General features: G+C 51.8%; 9 protein-coding genes across 9 annotated transcripts; 4 read left to right on the top strand and 5 right to left on the bottom strand.

Moving 5' to 3' along the window:
* Positions 1–369: 369 nt before the first annotated feature.
* On the top strand, positions 370–4,197 carry BDR25DRAFT_286486 (uncharacterized protein; the record flags this gene model as incomplete). Its single annotated transcript, XM_033688257.1, has 6 exons — positions 370–1,431; positions 1,487–1,843; positions 1,897–2,097; positions 2,151–2,369; positions 2,424–2,652; positions 2,698–4,197. 6 exons carry the CDS (start codon positions 370–372, stop codon positions 3,840–3,842), a joined length of 3,213 nt encoding a protein of 1,070 aa, XP_033547914.1. The 3' UTR covers positions 3,843–4,197.
* A 254-nt stretch (positions 4,198–4,451) lies between these two features.
* Positions 4,452–5,326, top strand: BDR25DRAFT_303603 (putative RNA binding protein). The gene is made up of 3 exons (XM_033690030.1): positions 4,452–4,702; positions 4,819–4,942; positions 5,023–5,326. Exons 1-3 carry the CDS (start codon positions 4,539–4,541, stop codon positions 5,077–5,079), a joined length of 345 nt encoding a protein of 114 aa, XP_033547913.1. The 5' UTR covers positions 4,452–4,538; the 3' UTR covers positions 5,080–5,326.
* Positions 5,327–7,084: 1,758 nt separating this feature from the next.
* On the bottom strand, positions 7,085–7,513 carry BDR25DRAFT_199940 (uncharacterized protein; the record flags this gene model as incomplete). Its single annotated transcript, XM_033684377.1, has 2 exons — positions 7,085–7,140; positions 7,291–7,513. Coding segments are annotated over 2 exons (279 nt in total), but the record flags the coding sequence as incomplete, so codon positions are not given.
* A 1,427-nt stretch (positions 7,514–8,940) lies between these two features.
* On the bottom strand, positions 8,941–10,926 carry BDR25DRAFT_303602 (proteasome-activating nucleotidase). The gene has a single exon (XM_033690029.1). It carries the CDS (start codon positions 10,829–10,831, stop codon positions 9,131–9,133), a length of 1,701 nt encoding a protein of 566 aa, XP_033547911.1. The 5' UTR covers positions 10,832–10,926; the 3' UTR covers positions 8,941–9,130.
* Positions 10,927–12,563: 1,637 nt separating this feature from the next.
* BDR25DRAFT_30093 (uncharacterized protein) lies at positions 12,564–15,377 on the bottom strand. The gene is made up of 5 exons (XM_033689473.1): positions 14,745–15,377; positions 14,551–14,690; positions 13,263–14,493; positions 12,982–13,209; positions 12,564–12,929 (listed from the first exon to the last, which is right to left on the bottom strand). The coding sequence occupies exons 1-5, from the start codon at positions 15,177–15,179 to the stop codon at positions 12,768–12,770; spliced, it is 2,196 nt and encodes a 731-aa protein (XP_033547910.1). The 5' UTR covers positions 15,180–15,377; the 3' UTR covers positions 12,564–12,767.
* A 699-nt stretch (positions 15,378–16,076) lies between these two features.
* Positions 16,077–17,338, bottom strand: BDR25DRAFT_261438 (trafficking protein-like protein particle complex subunit 3). The gene is made up of 5 exons (XM_033686701.1): positions 17,216–17,338; positions 17,159–17,167; positions 16,881–17,100; positions 16,631–16,822; positions 16,077–16,527 (listed from the first exon to the last, which is right to left on the bottom strand). The coding sequence occupies exons 1-5, from the start codon at positions 17,248–17,250 to the stop codon at positions 16,408–16,410; spliced, it is 576 nt and encodes a 191-aa protein (XP_033547909.1). The 5' UTR covers positions 17,251–17,338; the 3' UTR covers positions 16,077–16,407.
* A 139-nt stretch (positions 17,339–17,477) lies between these two features.
* Positions 17,478–19,282, top strand: BDR25DRAFT_286470 (WD40 repeat-like protein). Its single transcript, XM_033688256.1, has 4 exons — positions 17,478–17,821; positions 17,872–18,131; positions 18,183–18,678; positions 18,938–19,282. The coding sequence occupies exons 1-4, from the start codon at positions 17,551–17,553 to the stop codon at positions 18,988–18,990; spliced, it is 1,080 nt and encodes a 359-aa protein (XP_033547908.1). The 5' UTR covers positions 17,478–17,550; the 3' UTR covers positions 18,991–19,282.
* Positions 19,283–20,055: 773 nt separating this feature from the next.
* BDR25DRAFT_30049 (uncharacterized protein) lies at positions 20,056–21,715 on the top strand. The gene is made up of 2 exons (XM_033689386.1): positions 20,056–20,944; positions 20,999–21,715. The coding sequence occupies exons 1-2, from the start codon at positions 20,314–20,316 to the stop codon at positions 21,652–21,654; spliced, it is 1,287 nt and encodes a 428-aa protein (XP_033547907.1). The 5' UTR covers positions 20,056–20,313; the 3' UTR covers positions 21,655–21,715.
* Positions 21,716–22,029, bottom strand: BDR25DRAFT_30050 (uncharacterized protein). Its single transcript, XM_033689390.1, has one exon. It carries the CDS (start codon positions 21,942–21,944, stop codon positions 21,777–21,779), a length of 168 nt encoding a protein of 55 aa, XP_033547906.1. The 5' UTR covers positions 21,945–22,029; the 3' UTR covers positions 21,716–21,776.
* Positions 22,030–22,706: the final 677 nt, after the last annotated feature.

Genomic DNA, 22,706 nt, shown 5'->3' with positions numbered 1-22,706 from the left:
CCAGATTATTCTGTGATACTCGCACGCACGCTTCTTTGGTATTAGCAGGGTCGATGCCAAAGAAAAGCCTTGCGCTTGTGCTATGACACGCACTAGTCCTTGCCTACAACAGCTACATGCACAACTGCCATCGTTCCCAGCATTAGCTCTCTCTTTGCGCTTTCCTTTGCATTCAACTCTTTCTTTCTTTGCATTGGCATTTTGAGAGTTTTCTTTCATCATCGGGGCCTTCTCCGGAGCTCCTCGTCCTCACTTGTCTTTCCTTAACTCGTCGCCCCAGTGCTCGGAAATAATATTTATCTTCCATGCCGCCAGATACTCCCATACCCAACCTATGCATTAGTGCCTAGGGCTCTACCGAAAGTCGAAATGGCCTACGTGCTGTCTCTCCGTCCGCATAGTCCCCTGAAGCGCTCCTTCAGCGACAATCCCTATCTCCGTTCATGTTCGCCTCTTAAAGACAACACTGCTGCTACGCTTCGAGATATCACGACTCGGAACGCATCTGCTTCCTCACTCTACTCCATATGTTCAGATAGGACTGGAGCTTGGCTCCGTGGAACTGAAAATACTCCGCCGCCTTTGACATCCCGCTCACTTCTGGATCTCAAACAAAGGGGTCAGCGAGATGGCGCTGATGTTGGGCCATTGAATCATGCACCTGGCAAGAGGAGCTGTGGGATGAACCGACCTCCCCCATCTTTCATGCATTTCCTCGCAGCTCCTGGGATTCGCTTGGACGAAGTCGACGACATGGAGTTGTCCACAGGCTCTACATCTGACGACCAGTACGCTGGGGAGCTAGTGATCATCGATGGCAGCGGCAGCGGTGGTGGTGACCAAGGCCACGAAATCTTCGACCTCTACGATGCTATCCATATTCCTCTTCCCAGGTGCCGGTTCTCAGATAACACTGGCAGCGAGCCGAGTGATGTGCCAGCACTGCCCCCCGTAACGATTGAAGTCAGCCCGCCACCTTTTCGGCGCTGGATGAGTACTCTGAGACGCCGGCATGTTCAACGCCGAAAAGAGCAGCTATCAGCGACGCAGGGCTGGCCAGTTGATGTTGGGAACGGGGACTCGGCCATGCTGGCGCCGCTTCCCCATGTTCCTGAATCAATACGCAGAAAATCTGAGTCTGTGTCATCCTCAATGGGTTGTGTCACGGCCGTAAAGTCTGCCTCAATCACTTTAGCCAGCGCAAGCATTGCTCCCCGCTCAGATGGAGGTGCGTTTCCAAACAAGATTCGGGTCGAGAACAGAAGCAGCAACTTCTCCGATGCTCGCAGGTCTACAGATAGCAATGTAGGCCCTCTCGGTCCAGTCATTGATGAGGGTGCTTGGTTGCGTTCCGTGCAGCGCCGCAAAATTGTTGAAGAGCTGCTCTCCTCCGAGGAGAGCTACGTTGGAGACTTGAAGGTTCTGATCAACGTAGGCACCCTTTATTCCTTTTTGGTGAAGCTGAATCTTACTAAAGCACTTTCAGGATTACTTCATGTTATTGACATCAGTTCCCACTCTGGCGGGCCAAATGCGAGCATTGATTCAACAGAATCTTTCTCAAATACTGCAATTACACCAGGATCTCCTCGCCGAGCTTCATCATGCTGTCCCCCATGCAGATTTTACGCAGAGTGCCTACCAGGAGACATATCCTGTAACAAAGGCTAAACATATCCGCTTTCACAGCGCAGATATGGTGCCTGGTCGATTCGCTGAACATAAAGTAACTCGACGGCTCCGACACTCCCTCGAGATTGGCCGATCGCCTGATCGCCGCCCCCGGGCATTGGTGGCAGACACCAAGACAGTAGGCAACGTAGCAAAGATATTCAATAAATATGTACAATCCCGATACAGGTATTTAGCTTAAATACTATGCTAATACGTCAATAGATGAGGCGTTTCTTTGCTTATGAAGAATATGGAGCGCATTGGACGACAATGTCGCAGGATCTAACCTCTCTGTGTAAAGGCCTCCAAGGATGGAGCGAGTACGAAAGGGGAGTAGAGGCGTTGTCGAAACTTGTGGCTTCCGATAACAACAGAGAGTTAAGCAGTCGGAAGGCCTTAAGTTTCTCAGACCTTCTCATCAAGGTGTGTACATCGAGTAGCAGGTTGCAACACTTGTTAACATTTGATCGCTTCAGCCCATTCAGAGAGTCTGCAAATACCCGCTCCTTTTCGATGATCTTTGTCGCCACACGCCCGTATACGACGACCCAGAGGCTCACGGAGAACTTGAGAAAGCTCTTTTCCGTCTCCAAGAAACCATTCGCGAAGTGAACAAGGCGAAAGACGACCCAAAAACCCGAAGGTTGATTGAAATATCCTGGCTCCTGCAAGATCGCTTGGCATTTCAAGAACAAGTATGTTTGGGTTCTCAGTATCCGGTTTGTACATCCATTCACTAAACCCGCTAGACCCTATCCCGAGCTCTTGTCTTCAGGTTGCTTGGTCATATCCGTCTCTGCGGTGTACTCCACGTCGCCTTTCAGGGCCAAGAGCGAGTTAAAGGCCAGTACATGATGTGCGCGCTGTACAAATCCTGCCTCATGCTAGCAACAACCAACCGCCTTTTTATTCCTTATAACGTTGTCGCCTCTATCTCTCTTGCGAATGGGAGCATTGAAGAACCAGACAACGGGCGAGGTAGAAACATCCGCTATACACCCAATCAACACTAACAGTGTGAAGGTTTACAATGCCATACTGCCCCTTACACTTGGAAACTAGTGTTCGAGCACAGCCATCGATTACACGAAATCATTTTAAGCGCCTGTTCATCGCAAGAAGAGGAGGTCTGGAAGGCGCAGCTGCGCGAACGTATTGTATGCGAAACGCATGATTTTGTCGAGGGCCAGTCTACTATGCAAGACATGTTCTCATCTCTATCCTTGGATATTAGATCTATCGGACCTGTCTTTGGCCACGCAGACAGTCTAGTCCGACGAATGTCAGTCCATCGCGCGAAGACGCTGGGCGCGAAGACACACATGACTCAGGTCATCATTAAGAATACGCAGGCGCAAAAGTCTCCAGATCCGCCGCCGGCGATTGCTCCGAATTCGGTGTCAAGGTCGCAGTCGCATATGAGCACGAACCATGTTCCAACTCTAGCTCCACGGAGGGCCGAGAGAATCCGATTGGAGACTGCACTGGAGGATGTGTGGACAAAAGACATACTACCGTTCCCTGGTATGGGGAATCGAAGGGTCGAAAATCCGATTCGAGCCTCAGCCAATTCGGTCATGAGAAAACTCTCCATGGCAAGCATTGCAAGCAACTTCTCACGGCGCTCACCTAGCTTCTCGAGCCTGAGCAACACACGCTCAGAAGAGTCTTTCGGGAGTAAGGTGCATAAGATCTCACAGGGGAACCTCCGGGCACGTTCAGCCGCAGACCGTCGTCCAGCACCAGCTGTTGTCGACTTCCATAATGCTCCTGCCGCTTTCCTCCCAACAGACTTTGAACTCCAAGATGTCCGCCCTACCAGCCGTCGACGTCGACTAGCAAATCGCGCCACGGGAACAGAGCGCTCAAGCGAGGTGTCAACGCCTGGGAAACCGAAGCGATCCCGACGTCTCTCAACACACATCAGCCTCCCACGAACCGATCTCAGCAGCCGGCTCGAGGCTCGGACCCTGTCGGGCGGATCTGGCACCGCCGTCCTGCACAGCCCTGACACAACCGTCGAACTCGACAAGCACCGTGAGAACGAAAAGCAAAGACGAAAAGAGAAGGGAGAGTTGACACCACCTCCACGGGCTACATCCACAGGCACGCCCCATGCGAAGCGTTTCTTGAAAAGCAAGAGTAGGATTTTCAAGTTCTGGATTTGAATAACCTTTTTGAATTGGATTGAATTGGACTAGGTGGGATTGGATTGAGGCAATTCACTCAACGATTGGATTACACTACCTTCTTTGTTCGTTTTGAATGCTCTCACATGTTGGAGGGAGGGAAAGCTCCAATGGTCTTGGCGTAATGGTTGCAATGGATGGATGCAGCGAAGGTCCGAACGTTGGATGTTATTTTTGCGCATGGCAGACAGACAACATGTATATTCAAACCAGGGACTACGGTGGAAGCGTATACGCATATCATGGGGGCTTGCTACAAGGCACACCCGTGCCGTTGTTATGTGGGTTGGGACGGCTACTCCCACGGCCATGACGTCATTGCGGCTCAGGCGACATGGAAGACGTGTAGTGGATAGTGTCAAGCAATACAGCAATAGCGTCACCTTGCTTTATTCACTCGTGATGAAACTGGGCACTAGGCTCCCGGTATGAGAGATGGGACAGAGGCTAAATCTCGACGAGGCTCGGGCTTGGTGGAGTGAGAGCTCACGGGTGAAGGTGCGAGGCTTGGCATGACGTACCGCGTGAGCTACAAAAGCTGCCCACACCTCCAGCTTCTCACACCACACTGCAACAATACCTCCAACTCCCCCCCCCGCATAGAATCTACGACTGACTCTACTCAACCACCAGCCAACCAGCCTTTTTGAGCCCTTCCCATAGAACCGAAGTAAGATGACTCGTGGAAACGCAGAACAGACAAAAGTGCACTTCAAAGGCAAAGAGGACGACTTCGTCATTTTTGTTGATAGCTCTAAGGCGGTGCAAGACTGGAAGGCAGATTCGTCGATTCCATTGGCACAGGTAGTGAGCGGGTGGAAGGTGTTTGTTACGCATAAGTGAGTTCTCCAGAGTCCCTCCTCCCACTTATGATGTTCCCTAGCCAGCTTAGGTTAGCAAGTTGGGGCCTACGTGGATGCAAATCATGGGATAGCTGATTGACATGTGAGTATAGGCAAGGCACACAAGGCATCCTCGATGCGGCGAGCAATGGATCGCTAGACTCAGAGTTCGGAACGCACAATGAGGATGAGGTTGTTAAGGCGATTCTAGAGAAGGGATCCGTGCAGGAGGTTGAGGTATGATGATTCACTCCATCCCCACTTATCCCACCTCTCTCTAATACAATCTATTGGCTTCTCATTAACACCTCAAACAGAACAAGGAACGCCAAGGCGACCGCAACATTATGAACGGTCCGACAGTCTCACACTAGGCCAGTCTAGGCACTACCTCTGGACATATCAAGTCGGTCTCACGACTTACGGATAGCATGAGGGGAAAGGCGTCGGAACAATCCTTCGCTACTGGCCTAAGATGGCGGCATGAATACGTATTCATACATGGATTGATTGAATCAATTTGACTACCTTTGCTGGAATGAAAAGCGAGGTTAAGTGGAATTGTCTATCCGGCTCCGTATTTGAAAGAGGAGAATAAATGAAAGGATTTGATACCTGTTATTCTGGGTTTGGATGTGTCTTGATATGTGTGGTAGGTGAAGGATGTCATGATAGCTCTGCTTGTTTCACTGTATACTTCGGACCCATGCATTGCCGCCCTTGATTACACCATACGGCCCCAGCCATTCAGGCTTTCCAAAAAACTTTCAAAATATTGGAACAGTCCCTCTTATCCTACAATTTCACAGATCTCCAACCTCTAATCAGTTTTCCTAAAATTATCCATACTATAAATACCTCACGTTTTGAAGACGATATCACTGTCAGATGCATAGACATACCATCATCGAAGGCAAGCATAGATATTTATATTAACGTGACATAAAATATAGATGTATGCATTTCTCTTTGTCTTCATATAAGACCCGTAGGTACCTGGCTCGCCATCGGCGTGAATGCTCTCTAAATCCATTCCAAGGAAGTCCAAGGTCCAGCCCATCCATCCATTAGTATCCAAACCTTCGATATGTGGAGAGTAAAGCTCCTGCCTTAGACAAACTCCACTTCGAATCTGAAATCATTTCATACCGTATTTCCTGAGCATGTTAAGTTTCCTCTCCCTGTTACTCCTCTCGACACTGACTCCCCAGTTGAGGGTGGTGTCTGGACTGACACGTTCTGTCATCTCCTGTCATATCATCCCGCAGGCGGCGTCTTCGCAGCATTCAACTCCGCCAACTCTGGTAAATCGTGCAAATGCTGTCCCTGCTGTTGGTGGTGATGTAGAGGTCGATACGGAATATACCTTCCACCCTCCGTCGCCACTTCCCCTACACCGGTACCAACGCCAACACCATCTCCCATCCCTAGCCCATGTCCCGCCACCGCGCCTTGCGCTCCCGGCCCCCAGGCCTGTGAATTCATCCCTGGCGAATATCCTGGCGGCGCACTCCCCCAACTACTCTGTGGCGTTTGCGGATACCCGCCTCCTCCATTCCCTCCCCCCACGCCTACCAAATGTGGCGCATGCGGCACCACGCCTGGCGCAAATCCACCTCCACTCTCCAACTCCGCGCGTCCTTTAATTGTCGAAATCGGCCGTCCAGGTCCAACGCTCTGGCCCGCGAGTTCAGGCACATTCGTCACATCGGCGTCGTGTTTATACGTCCCGGGTTTGTGCAATTTCGCACCGCCTTGGAATTCTGGGGTCAACACGCCGTTGGCGTAAGGGTCTTGTGTGTTGGAATGTGGATTGGATTTCTGCTGCTGGTGGCGTTTGCGGAATAGCCATAATAGAATTCCAAGGAGGATGAGACCGAGAGGGATACCGACGGTGCAGCCAACGATGATAGGGAGTTTGGAGGATGAGGAGGGAGGGTTGGGTGTGCTAGGTGTAGTGATGGATGTTGTGGCGGGGAGGAGGATGGAAGTTATGATGATTGTGAAGACACCTGCAGAGCCGCTAGACAGGGATGTGAGGAGTGAGGTTACAGGAGTGGAGGCTGAGTTGACGGTTGTTGATGTGGAGTCCTTAGTAACGGTCTTGGTACTCTTGGCTTTGGAAGAGCTCGCCGCGTGGCTAGAGTTTGCGTCCCTGGATGCTGAAGATGGGGAAGAGGATGATTTTGCGCCTCCTCCACCGCCAGTTTCTGATGCGAGCGCGTGGCCGGTTATGGTTGCAAGGGTAGGCGCATTTGAGGCTGTTGAGCCTCCACCGATTGACGCATATGCCTGGCCTTGATGGAGCTCGAAGAATGGGCGTGGTTCAGGGGATTCATTACAGCAGTCTACATCTACCCGGTTGGCATCACAGCACCACTGGTTGTTGTGGTCGGAACATTGGGTGAGTGCTTCTGCACCCGTAGCCAACATGCCTACTGTTTGTCAGCGGGACGAATATTTATTACAGCCTTTAAACACAAAGACAAGGGGCACAATGGGAGGAATGGATGTAGTATTCTTTGGTGGTGTAAGAAGATTAGACATGGCGAATTAGAAGGGCCGAAAGGACAGCAAAGACATACTGTAAGTGCACAAATTTGACGGGCAAAAAGGACTCTTCCAGCTCTTATCTGTGCAGCTATATCGACCATAGATCTTCGCTGCAGGGTTATAGCATAAGCCATTGTCCTGACATTCCCATTTATCGGGACAGCAGGCCGCACCCTCTTTGGTGCTGCATGGACGTTCAGACGTGTCTGCTGTGTTGCCACTGGGGTAGTCTGTTCTTGTCAGTATAGGAGATAGAAACGAGGCGGATAGGGGAAAAAGAAGTTGGAGATTGACTAGCGAATTAGTCCTTAAAAAGAGGAACTTACAGCATGTCTGTTCCGCGAACGTAGGCGAAAGTAACAAAGCAAGCCCCAGCATCTGCCAACCCATCTGGGCATAACGTCGTGATATTCTCATCCTGCAAGCATCCGTACCCTCGAATATCTTTTCCAAGTCCCGAATTGCTGCGCTGTGCTTTGTTCAAGATCGATGAACTGTCATGAGAATAGCTGAGCTAGCTGCGTGCGACTGAAGTTGCCTGTAGATGAAGTGAGGTGAGAGAAATAGTGATGCAAGCTTGTTCGCTCGCACAACAAGTTTGCGTTGCACTGCGCCCCGTATCGAAATACCAGCCTGACAATTACAGTACCCTCCAATCCAATCCAATCCAAAGTCCCCGGCTTGTTAGCACTAGCTTGCTTGTGCGAGCGTGACGGCAACGGTGCGAATTACGAAAGTAACAGTGACGCCATATAGCAAACCCTTGCAAATCGGTCTTGCAGGTGGCAATGATGGATAGGAGTAGCTGTTTTTGGTGTGTGCTTCTGGTACGAGGGTGGGGTGGATGTTGCACAAATGTAAGGCGGGACGGGCGCGCTTCGGTTTTTGAAACGGTGATATTGTGTGGAAGAATGGGAGGAACGAAGTTTGACAAAGAGCCAAATGGTGGATGACGCTGAACAACAGGAGAAAAAGAAGGTAGGGATTTTAGCATTGGGGCAAACTTGCTTGCTTTCTCGCTCACCGTCTCATATCAGCTCAGATCATATGCACATGCACATGCACATCTCCACATTCGCATCATTCACATCGTAAATCTGAAGTCCCCGTATCCTAACGCGCCGTTTTCTCTTCTCTCCTCTCCCTTCAGAACAGGGCATAAAAAAACCGGCTTTCACATTCCCGGGCTCCCATGTAGCGAAGCGAAGGGTAGCAGTGTCCCGAACCAATCGCGCCATGTCTCCCAGACAAGCTGCACTATGAGTGGTTTGACGAGGCGGGAAGACGGCGTGGCGTGGCCGATATGTTGATCCAAATAAGCTTGCATGACGGCAAGCTTCAATCAGATTCTTCATTAATAGCGAGCGATTGCCGCGGAACGCCGATGGTCTCAGGATTGCGGTGCTGGGAATGAGAGACGAGAAGTGACGTTCGAGGTTGCACAAACCGGCTGTTTTGAAACGGGGATGGTGCTTTCTTGGTCATATTGAGCTTGGATGTTCATTTGCGGAGGGGTAAATTGAGTGTGGCGTATTGTGGCTGTGAGAGTTAATGTAGCGTTGGGGTATTGTCGTGGTGAGTGGTGTCGGACAAGGAGTTGAAAGGACATTTATATGGTTATTGAAAGTAGGGGTGGAGTATCAGAAAGGATCATTTTGAATCATTTAGGTATAGATATGTATGTTATTCTGAAGAGGAGGTGTTGTAGCCTTGCAGGGGGCACGAGTGTACACTTGGGCGGAAAAGAACGTCAGAGACAGCCCTACCATGGAACAAAGCCAGCATTTTCAATAGCGATTTCTGTTTGAAACAAATTTTTAAGGTACCACAGTGGCACGCTCATGCACTACACTGAATCCTTGATGATGGCGCTCAGCAGCGTCTACGCCTCATCTGCATCATCATCATCCGAGCTCTTGCCTCTGCAGCATCGCCCTCGCCACCCATCGTCTTCCTACCAGACGGCCATTGCTCCTCTTCCGTATTATCCATCTCGGAGTGTAGGATCCGAATCTGGTGTTTAATGACCCTTAATAGAAGATTATCGACAAGATGGTCCGGGATGTCGATGGTTGGCATCACTGTCCTGGCCTTCCTAACTTCCTCTTTCTTTTCAACCTCTTCTTCCTGTTTCCTGGCTTCTTGTTCCTTGAGCAGTCCACACTTTTCGCACTTCTTGCTGCATTGACACGTTTCGGACTCAACTTTGGCTTTCTCACTGTCGCCACAGCAGTCGGAGGCTGCCTTAGTGTTTGCTTCCTCTTTCTTCTCTTCCGATTCCGTATCTTTGTCAATGATCTCGAAGTCATCGAATTTGTGTCCCCGAACAAGACTCAACAATGCCATAACGAAGAGCTCCTTCAAGTACGCGAAGCTGAAGCCTTCCGTCAGCTGGGCAACTATTGGACAGAGTTCCTCGGGGAACACCACAGTGTCATTCTTGAGGAGCTTCTTCCTCCAGTACGCAGTGTAAGCGCTGCGCTCTTCCTCACCGGGTAGCTTGAAGTGGTACTTTCGGTCGAAACGACTTGGGCGTTTCGCGATAGCAGGATCGAGTCTGTCGAGATGGTTCGTAGAGCCGATCATGAGAATGCCGTCGTTAGACTCAAGACCATCTACCTCATTGAGGAAATAGCTTCGTACATCGTCTCCTACCAAACTGTCCAAATCCTCGAAGATGAGTAGACACGGCGCCGAGCTACGAGCCTGCTGGAAGATGCGTCGAATAGAGTACTCTTCGCCATTGCACTTGTCCGCAAATGACTTGACATACAGCGACGGGATATGATCTCCGCGCCCATATAAAGATGACATGAGAGCTTTGATAGAGACAGTCTTTCCGTTGCCTGGAACGCCATGGAGAATGATCCCTCGCTTCCAAGGGACTGCGAAATCCGCGTAGAGTTTCTGGTTATCAAAGAAGCCTTGCACATCTTCGATGAGACTCTTCTTCATTTCAGGGTCGAGAATGACATCTTCCCAAGACGAGCCCTCGACGGCTTTCCACAAGTCCTTGCTCTTTTCCCAGTATCCGTTGTCGAACACAAAGATCTCCTCGTGTAGTTGTGAAGTCCATTTGCCAGCAGCGAGCACTAGCTCGTCGCTGTCGACACAGTGCCCCTCGACAATATTACCTTCGTTTCGCGGAGAGAGAATGTAGAATATACGATTTTGGGACTCGAGCATGTCCTTCCAAACGACGAAATAGAGGAGGAACTCTTTGCCCCCCCAAATGTATTGAAAGCGGGCGAAGCGGTAGTCGTCACTAAGTTTGCCAGGGTGAAGTTTCTTCTCGAGACGCTCGCCGACAGAGCGCCATTTGCGCGTTGCGTTGAAGGACTCCTCGTCAGAATCGAGGATGTACATAGCATGGCCGGCATCAGCGAACTCGAGGAGAGAAATTCGGCCCTCTTCTGCTTCGGTAATGTGGTGTTCAGGATAGTTCTTGCGAAGAAGATTCAAGACAGTGTTCTTGGTGTCAATTCTGACACCATTGCAATGTTCTTTGAAGGTATCCAAGAAGGACTTGCCATTCTCTTGGGTAGCAGTCAGGATATCCTTTGCAGCAGGCATATTGGGGGTGATTCTCTTAAGAAGTGGACAAGGAAATTTGATGGAATAATAATGAAGGATGCTTGAGAGGAAGGTGAGCAATTGCTGGACTGATGGGCGATGAAGAAATTAATGTAAGAGAGTGCAGCCGTATTTATACCTACTGGTACCATGTGTGCGGCCTCAAGCCACCAACTCAATAAGCTTTATCAGAGCAAACATATCTCGTGCTAGGCAGCAGAGTCGTCGGAATGTGACAAGCTTGCTACCTGGGATCTGTAGGTCTACTGTGGAGCCCCACCGCGGCGCTCTTGCGCATGAGATAAGGCCAAATGATCACCTTACAGTTCTTTGATAGGCCAAAACCGTGCTTTCTGAGGATCATGAGACTTAGGATGAATAGCCATCTACTGGGCACCACTCTCTAACATAGTGCCGCGTTTGTACTTCAAGCTTGCAGTAAGAGATTCTGTTAGTGGGGTAATTGGCTCGAGGTGATTGCGCCTCAGTTCTGGATTGGCCGGCGGTGTAAAAGCGGGGTGGTGAAGGAATAGTGGAGCAAGGCTGAAGTCGAAAGAACTCTGCGCTAGTCTGAAAGCGTCGCAACGCAGGGATTGCGGCTTAAAAATCAACCTCAACGCAACCTCGCGCTTGCAACATCGTACTAGGTAAGGTTTCTTTTGCCAAACTGAAACAAGCAGGGCCGCATTTCACTGGGAAAATGTGTTCTTGGCTGTTATGAGGCCTGCTTTACCCCACCATGAATGCGGAACCTTGCGAATCCTAATGGGAGGCGTCCTGACAATGCTTGACATATATCCTTCTATCTAATGAGACTCAAAAGGGAAACACATTGGCAGGGTTGTTAATTTGAGCCATATGCCAGTAATCAAACTCTGCCTGTGAAGCTTAAGCAGGAATAAGTCTTAGCTAAGGCTACCTGGAGGCTTGTGGTGTTCTCTGTAGCCTCCTGCTCTTGGCCGAAGTTGACAAACGGAGATCACACACCAACTCATCACGACGATGAAAGATGAACATAAAAATAAAATAAATAAAAAACCTTCTCCAACTCACCAGCTCATCAGCTTATCCATCCCCATCACCCCTTTTATATAAGCCAGAGCCCCCAACAGGAACCATCGAACGCTAACATATATTCATGGCTAAATCAATGAAGAAAAGCTCTCTAGAAGAAACTGGGGAAATAAACCGGAATTAAAAATGTCTTCATTCTGCGCCGGCAAATTGAAGAAACAAGCAGAAAGAAGCAAAAATGGCATAAAAGAGTCAAGGATATGGTATTGGGAATAGAAAGAGAAGCATAAGATATTCGCACCCGCATAGCCTTGGAAAGCATGAATTGCCAACAAAGCACAAAAATCTCAGTAGATAGAGCAAGTAGAGGAACACTGACATCGGACACAAAAGACAAACATACAGGACATCCACCGCCCGATATTTATCAGATCCACACACCTCATCAACATCGCGAGCAGAGTGAGAAATCAAAGACAAGATTAGATCATCCCTACTTCTCAGAAACCAATTAGATAAGAATGAGCAAAGGGAAGTAAATATGGTATAACAACCTCATATCTTTCTGCTCACTCACCCAAGAAGATCAAGACACCTGACAATCGAACCCAGAAGCCGGTTTCCAATATCAATGAACCAAGTGAGAGGAAAAGTAAGTGTTTCCAATAATCAACGTCGTGTAGCCCAACGAAAGATTAGCCAGCAGAAAACGCCGGGACGCCCATATCCAGCCACTGCCCAATCCCTATGCTCCGAAGAATATCTCTCGGTCGAAAGACGGGTATAAGACGTTTTGGCCTCTTCTAATGTAGGTCTGATGTGGTCGGTGAAGACCCCCTCTCCGGCGAATCAAAGGGTATATATCGTCGGGGACTTGGGAGTGCACTCTAACACACTTCAATGGTAGGGGCTAAGCTTCAGACTACAGCTCACCACCAGCTTCTACACCGTCACCAAAGCCAAAGTCACCCCCTAACGAGCTAAAGGCCCCATTGTCATCTCCAACATGCAGGAAGGAATCAAAGTCGAAGTTTTCTAGGGCGTCAGAGCCATCAAAACCATTGAGAATGCCGAAGTCATCAGGCTGGTATTGCTGTTAGTAAAATGTCCTTGTGACAAGGGAGGGGAGTACTCACTTCGCCGCTAATGTTCCCAAAAGGCTCCACGGGCTGTTGTTGCTGTGGTGCCGGAGCTGCGGGGGGTGGTTGTGCTTGAGGCTGAGCGGGTGGCTGGCCGTTCTGACCAGTGAATGATTTCGGATGCATAGGCGTGATCGGAGTCGATGGAGTTGGAGTTGGCGGAGGCTCTTCACCCGACGCCGCTGGAGTTGCACCTGTATTTGCCGCTTTCGATTTTGCGGGCTTCTAAAATCAACATCAACGTTGCTCACGAGTAAATAGGGAGCGAACTACTATACCTTATTATCCTTTGTAGGCTTTTTCTTTGGATTGGCCTTATTTGTCTGGGATGGTGTAGGCGGTGCTTGGGCGGGTTGTGAAGGGGATGGCTCCTGAGCTCGAGGCTGCTCACCAGCAGGTGGCGCTGGGGGTGGCGGCATTGGGTTCCTCTGCTGCTGGGGAGTGTTCATCGGGCCAAGTTGTTGTCCCTGATTTTGCATCATCCCTTGAGGTGGCCCGCGCCAGGCGCCGTTCTGCATAGCACCGTTATGGCGCATTTGCTCCATCTGCTGGGTCAATTGCTGTCCATTAAAGTTGCCACCAGGATGTGAGCTTGGCGGCCTCATCATAGGATTCTGCGGCATCTGGGGGTTGTAGAACTGCGGAGGCATGCCAGGAGGCATCTGCTCGAAGTTCATGTTCGGCGCCGGAGAGTTGCGATTTTGCTGCATGGACGCGTCCCCCATTGGTGATCCCGGCAAGCCTGGCTGGTTCATCTTCGGCGTCCCTCGTTTGATTTGGTCGTTAGGGTTAGGCGACGGCCCGGCTCTGCTCCCTTGCGGTGACATTGAGGGAGGGAATCCAGGAGCTCCGACAGGTGGCTGCCCATGAGGACCGGCAGACATGTTGTCCTGCTCCTGTCGGGCCATTAATAGTCGCTTCTTGTTTTGTTGTTCGAGCAGCATGAGCTGCATCTGATAGTCTTGTAAAGCATGGTTGCCTTGGCCTGGCTGACCCGGGGCTCCTGCTGGCATTCCTGGACGAACCATGTTGCCAGCGAAGATTTCTTGCTGGCCATCTAGGCCAGGCTGGGTCATGGGAGACCCTTGGACGCCAGAATTCATACCCTGAGCCATCGCACGGTTATTCAAAGCAATTCTTTGTTGTTGGACCAGGCTATGGGTATATACCTCTATCGACTTCTGCTGCACATTCTGCGCCTGCGGTGCAAATTCGTTGAACCCTGAGTTCATCCCTCCTGCGAGTAGCATCTGGTTAGCCTGCGCTGCGGAGGTGGCTCCCATCGGCTGCTGCTGCATGCCTTGACTACGAGCCACACCCATCTGCTGACCGTTGAAATTGTTACCTTCAACTCGTGGCCGCTTATTGGGAGACGGCGCATTTTCAGTCGAGCCGGGCGACTGAGGGCGTTGTCCGTTCATGTCCATACCCGAACCATCTCGTTGCATCTGTGCAGACATCATTTGAGACTTCATCTGGTTCATATTTGCCATCTGGTTGGGGTTGCTACTGTCACGGGGAAGGTTGGGTTAGTGTGGCGGACGAGGAAGGTGGGGCAGGACGTACGGGTTGCGATTGTTCATCGCCGCTGCTCTCTTCAGATCATTGACTGGCACGCCGTTCGGGATGCCCGCCCGCATCATGTTTTGGTAGCCGTTCATCTGCATGCGTTGGTCTCGCTGCTGGTTCTGGATATGGGCGAGTTGCTTGCGGCGTAGTCAGCATTCTGTGGCGACAAAGTTATCTAGGAGCTGTCTTACCCTGGTGTGCCCAATGTACTGGTGCTGAGCCTTGCTGCCGTTCTTGTCGCGGGCAGCGCGATATATGTCCCAAAACTGGCACCACCAATCCAGCAGGAACGAGTTGTCGGCGGACTGGCCATCAGGGATCTTGGGCTGGGGGAGGTCGTCCTTGACGTCAGGGTCCATGGAATCCATGCCGTTCATATTCCGCCCGCTGGGACTTGGCTTTGTGTGCGGGGCGAGGTTCATCTTTAGATCACATTCGAGCATTGCTTTCGCGAGCCGGCCGTAGTTGTTCCGCATGAAGTAGTCGTAGATGTATGTGTTGAGGTTGGTGCGCGGATCGTCGGGTCGACCACCTGGACGCTGCATGCTGCTCATGACGGGCGTGCCGTCGACGGGGCCCATGGCTGCATTCATGCCGGCCATGGCGGCCATCTGCTGGCTCTGCATGGCGACGGGCTGGGTGCGCAGACGACGGCGGTGTCAGACGCAAGGGATGGGTACTGGCAATGTGAGCGCGCTCGGGCAACACGGGATCGGAGGTGGGTGGTGTCGTGGTGCGCACCTCGGTGCTTGAGCTGTGTGGGTTATAGTAGCATGGACACGCCGTGGCGAAGACGGGGCTCGGTTTCGGGACGGGAGGCGGTTCGCCGAGTCGTTTGCTGGCCGGGCTGGCGGGCGGTAGTGGAGCGCGCTCGGGGGTGTCGAGCGATGGCTGCTGCGTGCGCAAGGCGGGTGTTGCGAAAGAGGACGCAGGATGCTGAGGTGCTGGGTGGATGAGGTGTTGCGCGGAACGCAGGGTCTAGCGACGGGATGGCGTGGTGAGAAGGCTTTACGAGGATCGTGATCACCGCCGTCGCAACTCTCGACTCCTAACGAAAGCGTGAGACACACCACAACCCACGACAACGCTGGACGCGCGATGCGATGCGGGCAGATTCAGGGCCGCCGGGGGATGGGCGCGATGGGCAGAGGGGAGGCCGGCGAAGGCTGGGGACAGTAATAGAGTCAGGAGGGAAATGGGAAAAGGCTTCTGGAAGGCCATTCCCCTCCTTATTTGGCGCTAGCATGTCAGCCACGTGATTTATCGCAGGCCGCCCAACCACACCGCCAGGCAGCGCAACGCAGGTGAAAAACTCCTGCGACGAGTGCAGTTTGCTTGTGCACTTTCTGCCTGTGCGTAAACTTCTGTTTTGCACGCACTTGAGACACAAACCAACGACGTCGCGGGCGAGTCAGCTGATTGTTGCTGCCCTTGGACCCTCAGGTTAGGGACCTAGCCCCAGGGCCGCTGAAACACAGATTATCAAGACCACGTCGACATCCACGTAAAGCGTATTCTGTCCCCACACACGGCCGATTTGTTCAATATTCGAATGCAGGTAGAGCCGAACCCGCACGTCATCGAGTGCTCTAGCATCGCTCTGCATTGAATGGCCAGCGAGGTTTGCGAGAGGGTTCCGCGCATTATCTAGATAGACACCGGGAGAGGCCTCAGGCTTGCTCAAGCGCACTCAACTCCAAGGCAACACCAATTCCTCAAGGCTGTCTCCGGTCAGATATTTCAAGTATTTGCCATTGTATCATGTACCCCTCGACGCCGTCCTATGCATTGTCCAGACCCGGAAGATTGGGTATCTATCCTCATGATTCATAAGTGCTCCCCCGCAATTATCTCTCACTCGTCGTCCGGTGGCATTTCGTCGTCGATGTATCGGGTCAGAGATATTCTCATCTCTGTGGTGTCGTTGCCTCGAAGAATGTCACTGATGAAGTGAGCTTCTACTTGCATGTGTACCTATACGGCAACAAGATCAGCCAAAACTTTTGGGCTCCGGGGCAGCAGACAGTGCTCAGAGGCGCAGTGCGACTCCACCAGCACTGCCAATCAGGAGTATTACCATCTCGAGCGCTCCTCGTAGCACTCCAACAAGTATATTCGAGAACCACAGCTCGTCCTGCGCTCGGCCGTCGTCTGGGAGCTCTACAAAGTCGGCAAGGGGATTCTCGTCGAGGATCAGGGAGAATTGCTTGTTGTCGCTAGACCAGTTCGTAATCGTAGGCGTGATATTCAGGAATATCTTGAAGCCGACCTAACGTTCGCCGGTGAGTCTTGACTAGATGTGTGGACACGCGCGCCCGAGTGTCTACCTTAGAGATCATATCTGCAACCTCACGGAAGTTGGAGCAGGTGGGAGCGCTGGTCTTGGCCAGAAAATCCTCAATTAGGCGCAGCCCGATGTTGTATCCCATCCTATCGAGTTGCCTGTTGACCTCGGGGTAATCGTTGTCATAATCTTTGCAAAGCTGGGCCACAATTGTGCCGTAAGTCAACGTTACAAGCTCTGCGCTAACCTTGTCCACCCGCGTCCTTTGTGCAGTCAGAGGCTGTGTCTCGTGGTGGAGTCTCGCGTGGCGGAGAAACTTACTTCCACACTCTGGCAAGCATTAGCACATCCGGAACTGCAGCTGGGTGGTCGGCTCACTCCTCGCCCAGTCGGGCCGCTTTTGTTGAGGACATGTTGGCTAGAGAACTTCGTGGTAATTCCGCCCTGGTGGGGATGCGGAAATCGTGGAGTTAGATTGTGCAAGTGTGGGGTGGTGTTGGGGTCGTCGATATAAAGTTGGGGTCCCAGGCGATGAAAGCAACTAGAGTGTGAGAGAAGCTGGCGTTGCCTTTTCGGGCTAGCTCAATATGCGCGGAAAGAGCCGCTCGAGAAAGTCTGGGAGACCAACAGGCTTTGGACTCCCACCCCATGCCTCCAACACTACGCACTCACGTTATAGCGTACTTCGCTCGTTCAATAACGCAGTCTTCGCTATGTCTGCCGGAAAGCGTCCTGCCGCTGACTCTTTCGGCTCAACGCAATTAGTCAAACGCGCCAAGTCGGACGCAAATATTGGGGGAAACTCTCAGGTGGCAGTGGTGAACGGCCCGGTGCAAAATGGCGAGCTCATACAGGCTGTCCCGCGCCTCTCCTCTCTTCAGTCGCCGGTCATGGAATTGGCTGGCCACACTGGAGAGGTGTTCGCTGCTCGATTCGACCCGACGGGCCAATACATCGCCTCAGGCTCTATGGACCGATCCATATGTCAGTTCTCCTTCCTGATCCACCTGTCTCTCGCCCTGACTGGGGGTTAGTGCTATGGCGAACATCTGGCGCCTGCGATAACTTCGGCGTCTTGAGTGGGCACAAACAAGCCGTGCTGGACCTACATTGGTCGCGTGATTCAAGGGTGCTGTACTCAGCTTCGGCCGACATGCAGTTAGCGAGTTGGGATACCGAAACTGGCCAGAGGATACGTCGGCATCCTGGTCATGAAGAAGTCATCAACTGCATGGATGTTCGAAAGCGCGGCGAAGAGTTACTTGTCAGCGGCTCGGATGATGGGTCTATCGGAGTAGGTCCCCCCTTCCCAACAGAGACGGAATCGCGCTGACAGCAATGGTAGATCTGGGATCCGCGAATGAAAGAAGCCATAGACTACATCGCGACCGAGTTTCCCATCACAGCAATTGCGTTGAACTCCGACACCAACGAACTATTCACGGGCAGCATCGACAACGACATCAAAGTCTGGGATCTCCGTAAAAAGGCCGTTACATATGCACTGCTTGGACATACAGATACCGTTACTTCATTGGCAATCTCTCCGGACGGCCAGTCGCTACTTTCGAACTCACATGACTCCACGGTTCGCACTTGGGACATCAGACCTTTCGCTCCAGCCGATCGACGCATACTCACTTATGACGGCGCACAGCGAGGGATGGAACCTAATCTACTCAGGGCGTGCTGGGACATCAAAGGTGAAAGGATAGCCGCGGGAAGTGGTGATGGGAGCGTAGCCATCTGGGACGCACGTACCAAGAAACTCTTGAACAAACTTCCAGGTCATCGCGGAGCAGTGAACGATGTCCGCTTCTCGCCTCGGGACGAGCCCATAAGTAGGTTGAAATTTCTTCCCCCTTCTGGCCAGCCAGTCGTGCCAGTCTATGGTCTTGTTTCCACACCATTCTTGGCCCCAAGACGCCACAGTCCCAGCCTTTTGAAGTTAAAGCTGTCGAGATGTACCAAGATAACCGGATGAACCGGTTCGATGGTAAAGAAGGCTGCCGTCTCAGGTAGCAGGACTTTCCATGAGGCTGTTTCAATACACGACGTGCGCAAAACGATCAAGGATTAGGCTGACTTGGCTTGTTGTAGTACTTTCTGCGTCTTCGGATCGCACGCTCATGCTCGGGGAACTAGGCAAGTGAGGAGGTTATTGAGAAACATGGCTTCAGAGCGGTGGTTGAGAATAGATCTTTTGGTTACTCCACAGTGGATGCAGTCGCAAAGCGCGGGGGGATCGTTCGGCGGACGCCATGCATGTCACAGGGGCCGCACCTACAGGCTGGACACATCGGTGCGACGTGAAGTGCTCAGAGACAGGGTCCTAGTGTTGGCGAGTTCTGAACAACGAAAATGCGCCAGGGGACACGAACTTGTGTATACTTGTCGTACAACGACACGCAAATCCAAGCTGTCGACCGAAATATCAGATACTTGGAGATTTAGTCACTATCGAGGTTCATGCCGCCTTGATCATGGAGGGTTGGACAGTGACTTTATCGATGGCTGCAGGCCTGTTGTCGAGGACTGGGACGGTCGTCCCAGTATCATTGGCAGCGCTTGCGTGAAGTCTGGAATAGATTCCAGCACGCCAAGCGCCAATCAAAACGCGCACCCTGTTGTTTCACGTCGCATCTCAACCCTCACGATGCTGACATCTGCACCTTTTCTGAACGAACGCGTCCTGAAACGGCAATTCGTACGCAGCGCTGGTCGCCAGATGAGCCGTGAGGTGCAGGAAGGGCTGGCTCACGCCTGAACACTCGCTGGTTTCATGTGCTCCCAGCCGACTGCTGATACGCCGCTTGTAGCAGAGTTGGCCCTGGCGCGCAATGCTGGCTGCTATCGCGAGCTCCAGTCACGACCGTCCTTGCAGCCCTTCGTGCGACTTCCTCTCCTTCTCCCATGTCTTTTTTCTTTAAGTCCTATCTATTGGAAGCTGTGCTGTTGACCACCAGTTTCGACTCTCTTTAACCATTGTCTTTCGTTTGGCCGCCAGCTGCTGGACGACTTCTTTTCGGCCCAGAGCTCTTCCCCACGGCGGTGGAGGGTTGTATCTGCTAACTCACACCACGCCCACCACAGGGTCGTGCTACAGGTCTACGCCTTTCTTTCGATTCGAGTATACGTGCTATTCTTCGACACTAGCCAACGGTCGACATGCACTCTTTTTCGTGACATTGAGCGGGCTCCAGTCAATCTACTTCTTTGGACGACAAACATACCTGACAGCTGTTCGCGGCTTCCTGGAGAGCATGCGCATGGCTGGCAGTTCTACGCATTCATTCGCCAATAATTGCAGTTGAGCAAGACATCAACACACTGCTGTCTAGGCAGGGACGGCGAGGAATTAATATAAGGGAACACAATACTCTTCAACAGTTGGGGCACTAGGCCCTACATATTCTGACAACCAGAACGGCCTGACGCAAGAGCCTGGTAGACTTCAAACCTACCTTACTTTTGCAATGCCTCTCCCTTCGCTACCTTCGTTCCATCGGTCACCGCGACCTGACCAGCCCCACGACTCTCCAGCATCTATATCCTCTTTTCAATTCAGTACACTTCATACCAATGTGCGCTCGATGATCAATGGCTCCTCAGTGTACTCGAACTCGCCTCCTCCATCGAACAACAATACTCCAAAAATTCCCTTTCTCGGCTTCCTGCGTCGACCGCAATCTCCTCCCAACCCCATTGTCGTACCGGACAACGATGCACCCCGCGACTCCAGCGACTCGAGATCCCCTCTTCGCTCACACCACACAGCAGGGTCATATATTGCTGCCATTGCGCCATTGGACACGCACCCGCGAGAACCTGAAGCCGTGTACAGTAGCAGGCACCCAGCAGACGTACCACTCGAGTACGGCAGAAGCGTAGACCCCGAAACAGAACAACTCCAAGAGGAGGTGCATGGCCGGCGACGACGACGACATCGCCGAAGAAGAAAGCACAGAGAGCCAAGAGCCACACATTGGGTGCGCAGACGAAAAGAACGAGGTGTTTGTTTCTCTTTCATGAGAAGCCGTGCCACTCGAGGGAAATGTTACGCGTGTCTGATATCCGGCCTTTTCCTCATAACCGTGTTGACAATCTGTAAGCCAACCCCCTCTCTCCTCTTTCCATGCAGTTTACTGATCCCCCTTCCAGATCTCTCACTCGCCCTCACAAGGAAATCGCTCGGTCAAGAGGTCCATGTCCTGTTCATCATGGTAGTCCTCGGCACCACAATCTTCTTCTGCCACTCATTAATCCGTCTCTGTATGCTCGCACTCCATCCAGAAGAAGAAGGACCCCGTATTCCCAGCATGACTGGGCCGGAAGGTTTCAAACCCATCCGTCCCATCCGCGTGCATCTTGCTCGCGACGAAGAACTCGGCGACGCTGATGCCGACGCCTCCGCTGACGAACCCCAAGACGAGGAGAAAGTCAAAGTCCTGCATCCCCCACCTGCATACGGACTCTGGCGCTCGAGCGTGCGCGTCGATCCAAATCTCCTGCACTGGCAACGCGTTGAAAACACTACCAACCCGAATCCAATCTCAAGCCACACTGCCCCTTCCTCCTCCCACCCCAACTCCCGAAACGGTTCTGTGTCCGAGCCTGCAGAGCCAGAGCATCAAACCCAAGGTCCTCGACCCCCAAGCTATGTCTCCGATGACGGGGTGTCCTACGTCGTAGAAGCAGCGCCGAGGTCCACAGCTCCGAGCCACACAGGTGTAAGCGATATCCATCCAGCCTGGCGACCCGGTTTCGCTGTCTCGGAAGTTCAAATGGCGGAGAGGCTGGAGCCGAGGCGGCTGTAGATAGACGCTTTGGTCGTCTGGAGGACGGGGGTAATTGGTCGAATTATGGGATATATGGCAGGCAGTGCTCTCGTATTCAATTTCTTTTGATATTATTGCATTTGGGAGGGACGGATGGAAGGTTACTTGTAATATGGTCTGGTGTGGCACGGCGTTTGGTGGCATTGTCTCTCTGTCCACTTCCAGCGAGGGCATTTCTGGTCTGAAGGCTCTTGCTGTTTACCTTTCCTGTTCGCTATGTGTAGGATAAGTGTGGTGTGGTATGCTGTCCATGTTTGAAAACTCCCCATCAAGACATTGGGAGAAAAGTGGTGTGTAGGTATGTGTGGACTAGTCAAAGTACATTGAGCTTGTGCTCTAGCCTCCTCGGGCACGGAAGTGAAAATATGTATCATCCAAGGCTTTTCAGATCTTCTCTTAACCCTGAGTCTCGCTTTACATCTGCATCTCTAGGAAACTTAGGAACCTCAAGCTGTCGACAGATGGTCAGCCACGCAGGTAAGGAGGGGCCGACGGATCCACATCTTGGAAGGGTCTTGATTTGTAAAATTCCAGCATTCTATCAATTCTATTATGGACCCACGACAACAAGTGAGGTCAAGACAAACCTCCGATGGTTTAGAATCCAGGTCACAGTGCAACACCAATATACACACATATATATATTGTAGCCTGTTTTCAACCCGACCAATCCTGTCGGAAGCTGCACACAGAAACCGATGATAAAACAACGCTGAACTTCAGCTTCACTAGCTTAAGCTCGTGGATAGCGCCACAGATTGCAGGGGTGGACTCGACCCTAGCCCCCTTCCAGCGTTTGTTCGTTTGCAGCATGAGGATACCTGATTCGGAAATGCGTCCTACTCTCCCTCCATCTTCTCTTGTGGCCCCCACAAACAGGACACCCCTTTTACTGACTTTTGAGATCCACCCTGCTTACGATTGGGACACTCCCTAACTAGACTTAGCGCCGATCGGAACAATCTATCTCCGACGCATAACTGTGAGCATCACACCTCTGCGCTATCATTTACCTCCAACCGTCCTTTCTA

This window comes from Lindgomyces ingoldianus (assembly GCF_010093535.1).
Source record: "Lindgomyces ingoldianus strain ATCC 200398 unplaced genomic scaffold BDR25scaffold_15, whole genome shotgun sequence".
In the NCBI taxonomy this organism is placed as follows: Eukaryota; Fungi; Ascomycota; class Dothideomycetes; order Pleosporales; family Lindgomycetaceae; genus Lindgomyces; species Lindgomyces ingoldianus.
This window is presented reverse-complemented; position numbering and strand designations above follow the sequence as displayed.